The sequence below is a fragment of the Oryzias latipes genome, chromosome 14 (genome assembly GCF_053564925.1).
Source record: "Oryzias latipes strain Hd-rR chromosome 14, Olatipes_Hd-rR_3.1".
Taxonomy (NCBI): Eukaryota; Metazoa; Chordata; class Actinopteri; order Beloniformes; family Adrianichthyidae; genus Oryzias; species Oryzias latipes.
In genome coordinates, this window is record NC_136250.1 from 27,011,709 (window position 1) to 27,021,639 (window position 9,931).

General features: G+C 38.0%; 1 protein-coding gene across 12 annotated transcripts in view; it reads right to left on the reverse strand.

Moving 5' to 3' along the window:
• The window catches only part of ncam1a (neural cell adhesion molecule 1a), a 309,203-nt gene that overhangs the window by 91,593 nt on the left and 207,679 nt on the right, over positions 1-9,931 (reverse strand). For all 12 annotated transcript variants that reach the window (XM_078930821.1, XM_023962555.2, XM_011483933.4 and 9 more), the window contains exon 2: positions 1,990-2,064. In XM_078930821.1, coding sequence (XP_078786947.1) covers positions 1,990-2,064 — 75 coding nt within the window. The remainder of the gene's footprint in view (positions 1-1,989; positions 2,065-9,931) is intronic.

Consider the following 9,931-nt stretch of genomic DNA (forward strand, 5'->3'; position numbering starts at 1 on the left):
TTGTTTTCATAGTAAAACATTTCTTCATAAGCTACAGAATTATGGTATTCATGCATATGCCTTTAGTTTGTTTTATTTTTGATGAAACAATGTATGGCGTATGTCTCGACCATTCAGAAAGCAACAAGAAATTACATTTGCGCTGATCAATTTCCCATTTCCACGTCGATTATTCCCGACATCTGTAGCTTGTCAGATGTAATTAAATGGAGGGAAATAAAATGCCCCATCACAATGCGTAATGACGCACAATGGCTGATCTTGCGCTCTTAGAAGATGTGGCAAATGGAAGAATTCGGAGTGAACGTATCTTTAGACAGCAAGGAGACTTGTTGGCAAACGAGGACAAGTGGCTTATGAGCCGGTTCCGACTTCCTCTGCGGGCTTTTGGGGGTGTGTCACCCGGTGCATCTGGCGCGTCGGTGTCCCCCTGCGCCTCAGTCACCACTCCACTTAAAAGGGATTCCCCAATTATTGCCGCCAGTCTCTCATCAGGAGGGGTCAGCTCCGGTGCCCCCCCCCCCACACCCGTGGCAGACATGGGTGTGTGTGTGTGTGTGTGTGTGTGGGGGGGTACAGCGCTAGACGTTTTTTTGCTCTGACTTTGATGTCCGACCTTTTCTTTTTTATTTCGGCCACGGTCCGAGGTTGTGAGGCTACAGCATTTACAGCGTCTGCCGCCGTCTGCCACTCACGTGCCTTTTTGGCATTAGTAATGTCCACACTGTGCCCTCCAAACAACACTTTTCTCCTCTTTTCCACCTCGCCAACGATAACTTCTACTACACATTGAGTGAAGTTACGTTTTTTTGATTTTCTCTCCGTGTTTGGCATGGTTTCGCAATCAATGAATATTCATTTGTGGGCGTTTCACGGACTATTTATGGGCAACTATGGGCGTGTCATGAGGCCGCAAAAGCTGCGCAGCATTTAGAATTGGTTGTGATTTATTAAGGGAAAGATGCGTAGGATGTGCGTGCGCACGGTTTTATAACTCCGAATATTTCTGTGTGTACGCACGTCCTATGTTTCATCCGTACGCCACTTCTGACGCAAATCCTACGCAAAGTTTTATAAATGAGGCCCCAGGTGCTTGCTTTCTTGTACTGCTCAATTTGGTCAAACTGTCTTGGATTTGAACACAGGTAAGATCATTGATAACATTACAAATGATTGGAAGCTCCTTTGTTTAATTTATGGTTGATTGATGTTCTTTTTATTGACTTCATTGACTTGCAGGATCTGTGCAGTGCCTGTTGATGAAGCCATTGATGTCCATGCAGCTGTCCACTTCCAATTATTTCCTCCTCCACGCAAGACAAGATCTCTTCAAAGTCTGTGATGCTTCTGTCTAAAGAGGTCCAGTTTTCAGCATCAAGATTTTTTTTTCAATGTTCTTATGCCAATAAAAATTTCATATAGTCACTAAAAGGTTCCAAGTTTTTTGTTCGTAAATTTTCCCCAATACTGCGTCGTGAAAAAAACAGTTATAGAGCTCAAAAAAAGAAAAGTCAATGAAAAAATAAATTTATTGTGATACATTTCAATGACATCTTTGGCTTTTACCCTAAGCTAAGTCCTACAGAAAAATATCTGTACTGGCAAAAAATAAAGCAGAATAAACAGAAAAGCAAAACTTGGAAAGTTAAACGAGTTCAGCCAACTTTTTCTAGAGGTCATGGCAGGCACAGCTCTCCATCCAACCACCAGTATTTTTGTCGATAAAAAAAAAAAAAAATCTGCCTACACTTACCACCCTGTTCTTACCTGGCTGTGATATCTCCTGACACAGCCTCCACTAACACAAAAACTCCCCACAAAATTGACTTACCCCCGTGTCTTTTTTTTCGCACCAGCACACCAGTCTCATCATTCCACCTAACTCGTATCACTTGTATCAAATGACCTCAATTACAACAGCTAGTGTTGCTGAATGAAGTGAAATTTGCATCAAGCTGAGTTAAATGAAGTGTGTTGGAGCCCTCTTACCTTCGCAGAGGAAAAATTTGGACTCTCCAACGCTGATTTCCCCCTGCGCCGGAGTGATTTGCACCTGAATAGCAGCTGGGTGGAGAAAAAAAAAAAAGATAGAGAAAAATATCCATTAGTTTTTCGTTTTATTGAAGTGCAGGGGCAAAGCTCAATAAAACAATGCTCAAAGTCAAACTGCCTCAAAGGATCAGAAAAGGTTTGGCAAAACCTGCTGCAAAAGAATCTCAAGGTAGACATTTTTATGCTTGATGTTGTGGAACCTCTGAACATGCAGATGGATTATGAGCTTGAAACCCACAATGATATTTATTCATTTCTATTTTTTTTACTGTTACCACTCATCTGCTTTACTGTTTGAACTAGCAGCAACTTATCATACAGAGCAAAGCAATGATGTCACACATTTCCTTTTTTCTGTGTAGAAAAATCTTCAATTTTGAAGGTTTATGTTATTGGTCAATCATCTAAAAACAAGATTAGCATTTTCTTACAATGAAATAAACAACTGGCAACTCATAAAAGCATCAATGTGACTCAAACTATACATTTAGGACACCTGTTTAACAAATATAAGACTCCAGGAATGGTCAAATTTAGTACACACTTGGAGTCAACAGAAGCCCTTCTACTTCAACTATATCCCGTAAACCAAACTAGACATTTCTTCACTACGATGCTGCAAAATCCCTTTTCCCCATCCATCCTTCTCTTGGCAGGTGGTTAGGAACATATAATGACTTTAATCCAAGAATATCCTTTTACTGAGACTTCAGTGCTCTTTAACGTCAACCGCGGCGACAGTGACAAGATTTGGAAAGAGTTCAGAGAAACACCTGGGGCCACACGCATTTATGTTGTGCATCAGCGAAAAAACAACCGATACGCCTTTTTCTGCAAACAAACTGGCAATTATGAAGGAAGAATGAGCGGTGAGAGCGTGTGCGGCGCACTTCTCAGATGTTTACAGATGCTTTTACTGCTGTTTTTCCCGGAGTTAAAATGGTAAAGTTCAGATAAAAAAAGGTAAAAACCAATTTTAGAATAAAATGCTGAAACAATAAGATAAATAAAACAAATATGAGCTTGATTTTCATACCTAATCGAGGAATATTTTACTTGCGCTGAAACTTTTGGTTGTAATTAGAATCTCATGTGCTTCTTCAGACTTAAAGTGGGTTGGAATCATTGACTGTATAGAAGAACTGGACAAAGTGACCCCTCCCTTCTCGAGGTCTAGACAGGAAGTACCCGCTGGCTTCAAGAAGCCAAAATCCCACAAACTTCTATAGAGAAATAAACAGTTATTCCTCAATCATTCTAATTGTCAGAATAACCATTCTTGTGCTACTTCCTGTTTTTAACATGTTCTTGATAATCCTACATTTGTTGTTGTTTCTTCTGTAGTGCCCATTTTTCAAGTCATAAACTAGGGAATTAGATGCCTCATCAAAAGTCTGTCCCTGTTGGCCCGCCTCATCCAACATTCATAATGTTTTACAGATTTCGTGATGCTCGTTTTCAAGTGGTAGGGGTGTGGTCCTCTAACAAGCTCACTCCAGATTGGGGAGAGTGGTTGCCACGGAAACAATCACTGCTTACTGATGACATCTGGCACCAACATGGCAACGTCACACTCACTCAGTCCAGTTCTCAGGCACAGTACATAATTAGAATGCATAAAACCTTCTATGGCCTTTTGAAATCTTCTGATCTTATTTGGACAAATTTACCAACAGTGTAAAGCAGCAGGTGGTGCAAAGGCTGCTGGTTTTAACTCCACAGCTCTATTGCTATCTTACAGACTGAAGTGTACTTTTTCTTCCTGCATAAAACATTCTTTTCATGTTTACAATAAAGGTTTACTACTAATAATTTATAAGGTGTTGTGAAAGCAGGTCTTTTGATAAAAAATATGCTTAAATGCACAACTACAGCTTAGGCAATACTAAGTTTACTTTGTATTTTTATTCATATAAATCATAATTAATGTGCTGGCTCCACTAGCAGCTCCCTCCTTGATCTGCCTATTAAATAGTATGTTTTTATTTTTTTTCAGGTACAACATGGATGCATCCCATAGTTCTTCAACTTTATATTTGGTAAATTGCTAAGTTCATGACTAATTTGCAAGTTTTAACATCAATTAAATTTAAAGATCTGCTTCTGCATAAGGCAAAGTCATGAAAATGATCCTATGTTGACCTGCAGCTATATATATATATTCACTTAGAGAATGCATATGTGCCAGATTACTTATTATGAAAGTGGTCACGTGCTATTAGCTTGCGCTCTCTTTTACATGCCAACCTAAATTGGTAATATTTGATAGGGGTGTCTGTTATTGGCTTGGGAAGGGGAATCCAAAAACAACTTAAAGACCCACTCTGATAAAAAAAAAAAAAAAGTATTTTGGTGTATTTAACATGTCTTTGTGGCATTTTTCTGATAATAGAGGACATAAATAAATAAAAAGTTAAGCTCAAAATTACATATTGGCGCATAAAAATGTCTTTAAATATAAACTGTATTTATTCATCCTAAAAACTAGATTATTTTGCACTAAAGTGCATGGAGATGGACTTTCTTGCCAAGCAAACCCCTTGTGGTTACTCAGTGAACTGACCCGGTTCCACTTCATCTTAAATTTTAATGTGTTTCAATTCAGAAACCAAAGGGTTGTCCCTTTGATCCTACAGTGTAAGCACATCTGTGTCTTGTATACTGACACAGTTTTGTAATAAAGTCACACATAATTCCGCCCGTCCCTAAAGCCCAGCAGAAAAGAATCTTAAACACACTGGGTGAAGTTCTGAGAGTCTAATCAACAAGTCCTCACAGCACATTTTCACCAAGTGTGATGATATTTAAGTGCAGTGTGGTTATAAAGGCTGATTTATACTTTTAATAATATGCAGCACAGAAGTCGAAGCACAGCTTGCAAGCCAGAAACATCACTGAATCGTGATCCGCCTCAACAGAGAAATTCCACAGAGCCTCCAGCGGGTTGCCACTTCACCAAATAAGTAAGACGGCACCAACTCAATTCTCCCCAGGAGCATCCTGGGAAACGCTGGCAGGAGCTTGCCACTCAAAGACAGGTAGCCAGCATTCATCACTGCACTACATGACACTGACGTTTCCAAATGCGACAGTCACACAGAGCTTTAGACAAACATCTGTGACTAAGAGGGAGCTGTCACAGCAGTGGCCTTTGCTCGTCTTCCCATCACAATGTTGATTTGAAAAGGCATCATAACTATGAGGAAGAAAGACATGATGGGGACATTGACACAAGATCTACAATTAAATGTGGCATCCATCTGGGTCTTTCAATAAAAAAAAAATGCACACACGGATAGATTTTATTATATGTACTGTTTAAATTCTCCTCTATAGATTAAAACCATTCATCAAACTAAAAATGTAAACAAAGTAAAAAAAAAATAATCATAAAAAATAAAAACTAATACCTTTTTGTGGTTTTCCAGAAACACATTTTTTATTTTTACATTTTTAAATATCAACTTCATACCTTCTTAGAACAGCTTTTAAAACTCATAAGTTGGTAGCAAATGATTTATTTTTTTCACTTATTTTATTTAATTTGATTTATTTGCTTTCAAATACATCTACATGTATTTTTACGTGTAGATGTAACTACAAATACATGTACATTTTTGGTCCCAATTTGCTCAATTTGGAGCAAAATATAAAGCCTTTTGGTGCTTTGATGGAGTTGTAAAGTAATATATTAATAACATTTATTTATTGATGTAATGAGTTATATTTTTGTTTTTCTCTCTTCAGATGTTCTGCGTGAATATATACTGTATCTACACATGTGATAAGACTTAACATTAAGGAGAACAGGTACGTCTGCAAGTAAACTAGTTGTGCCAAAAACGAAACCCATGAGGCCTTGTTGCTACTGAGCGTACCGCTTATGACATTATTGGTAAGGAGGGAAATGCGTAGGAAGTGCGTAGAGTCATATAATCTCATTACTGTATGAATTTATTCTGCATTGAATGTTTCAGTGTCAAAAGTTAGAAGGAACACACGTCATCCACGATTTGTGTCACCTTAGATATGTCTGTGTAAAATCAAGACCTGAAAATGCACACCTAAGAAGGTAGCAACTGTTTCTGATAAAAATAAACCCTGAAATATTGATTTAGATAAGCAACCCTTGATGAGAATAATATCCTCATAACATTTTATCCAAGGAGTCACACAAGTATTGATTTGTATTAAAGCACTGCTTCTGTTCCATCTTTGCAGGCTGCCCCAACAAACCCCTGTCCTCTGTATATTTTTGTCACAACATAATGGTCTGCAAAAATACAGCTTTTTAACACAGCTGGGAAGATTCCACAAACTACAGAGGCATTTTTTTCTGATATATTTACCCCTAATAACAGGTTTATGTTGTTAATAATTCTTTTCAGTAAATAATAATGGTTTATCTGTAACATGCCATTTACCAATAAAAACTTGACTTCTTAGAAATTCTTTATGGAATTTCTCTACAGTTCAAATGAAACATTTTTGAACATACAGTTTGTATTCTTGCTGCAGCTCAGGGTTGTAAAATAAGCACTTAAAAAAATGACATGATGAGGAGAATATGGCTTACATTTTAAAATAAGTCAAACATGCATAAAGTGAATTTTTAAAAAATAACTTTGAAACCATTTATCACAAAAGGGGGGTGTTTTTTTCTGTCTTTATTTGCTAAAAAATATATTTTTATCTATGCACAAAAACATTAAGTATAATAAATTTCATTTTATTTTTTCTATGTTTTCTTATTTCTTTCATTGCCACTAAAAAAAAGATCTTACACACACTTTTAAGGGAAATGAAAGGGAACAAAAAGAGGACAAACTTAAGACAAATTCCTTTTTTTCATGTTTTATTGTTATGAAATCATAAAATAATTGTGATAGAATCTGTAAAAAAAAGAGCGTTTAGATTTAACACAAACATTTCCCTTCATGGTAGACATTACAGAGGCTAGTGGCTTATGACACACAATTCTCATACATCTGGCAAAACAGGCAGCATTTGAAACCCAGGTGACATTTTTGTCTGATTAAATGGACATCCGGAATTACGATGTTGGTTTGAACTCGGAAGGCCAGGGAAGCTCCGAATATCAGAGCATCACAACTTGCCCATATGAGTTTAGATAATAGAAACCTACACACATGCTATTTTTGTTGTTTCATCCCACTTTCATGGTGTTATAAGTGTTAGAACAGACATTTATTTAATGGAAACGTACACTGTGTTCTTTTTTTTTTTAGAAAGAAAACATGTTTGTCAGCATCCTGAAATAAAAGTTGTGACTGTAGAAGCTACTCAGCACATACGCTGTTCCAGATGTCTGATAAAACTCCAAGTTAATGAAATTTTTGTTGCAATTAACAGAACACACACACCCATAGGATGGCAATGACATTTCTCCATGCAGCGCAGTAAGCAAACATTCACTGTTTACTGATGGTACCTTATAGTCATCAAACTACCCCTCCTGCCATGACCCGTATAAATTAATTTAAGCAATCAAACTATAGCCATGAACTTTGTTTTTCCTCTGTGTGCTCATTAAAAGTCGGTTCTTGCCTGTCATTCTTATCTGAAGAGTGGAACCAAGGGTGTTTAATAAAATCGACCCAGACAAGGAGAGTAAATGTAAACTCCAACCTCTTTTTGCCTAGTTAATAATTACTTGCCAAACACACTGATTAGTCTGGTTTTTAATTTGATGGTAAATTGAAGAAAAAAAGCAGGAATATTCACAGTAGCCTGCCATAACCCTTAAAGTCACATTGGCAATGGTGTACTAATACGCAGCTAATAGAGGTGGGCAACACATGGGCATCTGGATATCGATCCAATTCCAAGAAATTTCAGGGCTAGTGTTGGCAGTATTGATATTTTTTCATTTAAATGTTGTAATTATAGAATAATTTCGGGAAATATATATTGTTTCGTTCAATGAGTGTATAATAAAACCCAGGACAGAGACTTTCGGCCCATGAAAATGTTAATTAACCAATAACCACTATCTGAACTGATCATGTAACAAAATGAAAAAGAAACAGCACCACAAACAGATATTTTAAAATAAAGGTAGTGATAAAATAGTGAAAAAAGTCAACAAAACAAACACTGTAGTAAAGCGAAGTTAAAATCTCATTAGTTTTTCTCCGCATTTGACCCCTCCTCTGGGGGAGTGTTGAGCTGAAGACACAGCAGCGCTTGGGAACATTTGGTGGTTTGAATAAATGTAAAAATCTAAAAAACACTAAAAAAATATCCTGCCATTGGATGCAAATATGTGGCTCTTTAATGACTCTCTACTCTCCAATGAGGCAGCGAGGGGAGGGAAGAGGTTTTCCACTCACATTGGGCAGGCTTTTGTTCAAATTGAGGAGTTTTTCGCCCAATCTGGCAACACTGCAGACGGATAGACGCCGCGCTTGGATGAACTCTGTATATTCAAGCATTTTACTGTACTTATTAAAGAAAAACTGCGACGAAAGCACCAATTTCCTCACGGTAGTATCAATACTTACGATACGCCCACCCCTAACAGCTAATTCTTTGTGGCCGTCCTTTTGCAAAAACGAATTGTCTGATTCTAAAGTATGTAACAGGACAAATATTTGTAAGGACTGCATGTTGTTTCATTTTCCTGAGAGTCTGAAAAGCCAACAAACAAGAAAGCTGAAGTCGGAGACAGCTTCTTTCCTGTCTTGGATCAGGAGGTTTGCATGCTTAATTGGAGTTTGGCAGCCGGCGAGGACTTGCTTCAATACAAGGAGGCTACAGCAGTCAGCTGTTGGTGCTTAACATGCCAGTCGTGTCGGAGCAAGCACACACCACACAGGAGCAGCCCGCACAGTGTAGGGGAGCGCCAGAATGTATGCATCTACGGGTGAAGAGCAGCCGTCTGCAACATCAACACACGTCTTTTTGAGACTGACCTTTACTCTTCTCTCTAAAGGTCTCCGTATTGAGGCCAAAGACTTGAGCCGAATCCAACAAGAACACAGAGCCACCTGATGTCACCCCCCCCCCCCCTCAAAGCTCTCCAACCAGAAATGTATTTTGCAGAAATCTTTCGTTTCATCTGGTAAATCTGTGGAATTAGCTTGACAGGTTAATCCTTCATTTCCCTTTAGTGCTAAGCAGGTGGTCAGGTGGAATACTTGTTATCTTTTGAGGCTTTTTCAAATCTATTTGGCTGTAATACTTTTGCATATTTCCATGACCTTCTAAGAGGAGACGGCAAATGAATGGTGTCCCTGTGATACGTAAAAACCGACATCATGGTTATCCTTTAAAGGGCATCCTAAATTCCTGCTGTCTTATGGTTCGTTTTTTCCAAAACAAACACAAAAATTCTATGATGTCAGTTTAAAATGGTAAGAATTTTAGGAACTTCAAAAATAATCAACAGTAGAAATGAGCTGCGCTGGATCGCATGCGCCCTAGAGTTTTTTTTTACTGTTTTCAAACCTCGTGAAAGAAATCCGTCGAGTTTGCATGCTGGGCTCATCCTTAATGGCTACAATGCTAAGCTTTTCCCCACAGGGGAGGGATTAAAGCACTTAAACCAGAAGCAGACCGTCTGTTTCACTTACAGATGTAAGACAGAGTACTTTCATCTGCTTTTTTATCGAGTCTGACACATCCTGTACGGCACATCGTTATTGGAAGGTGACAGGGACAAGCGCGGAGCTAGCACAAATATTAGACTCAAAGGAAAAAGCAAAGTAAACACATCAGAAAAAAGCTGAATATATAGGCTGTTGAAAAACTAAGAAAAATATATCAGCGTTTGCAGAAAACTTGGATTCATATTGACTATTGTTGTAAATATTAGGCTATATAAATATAATTGAACACAATTGAATTCTTCTTTCTC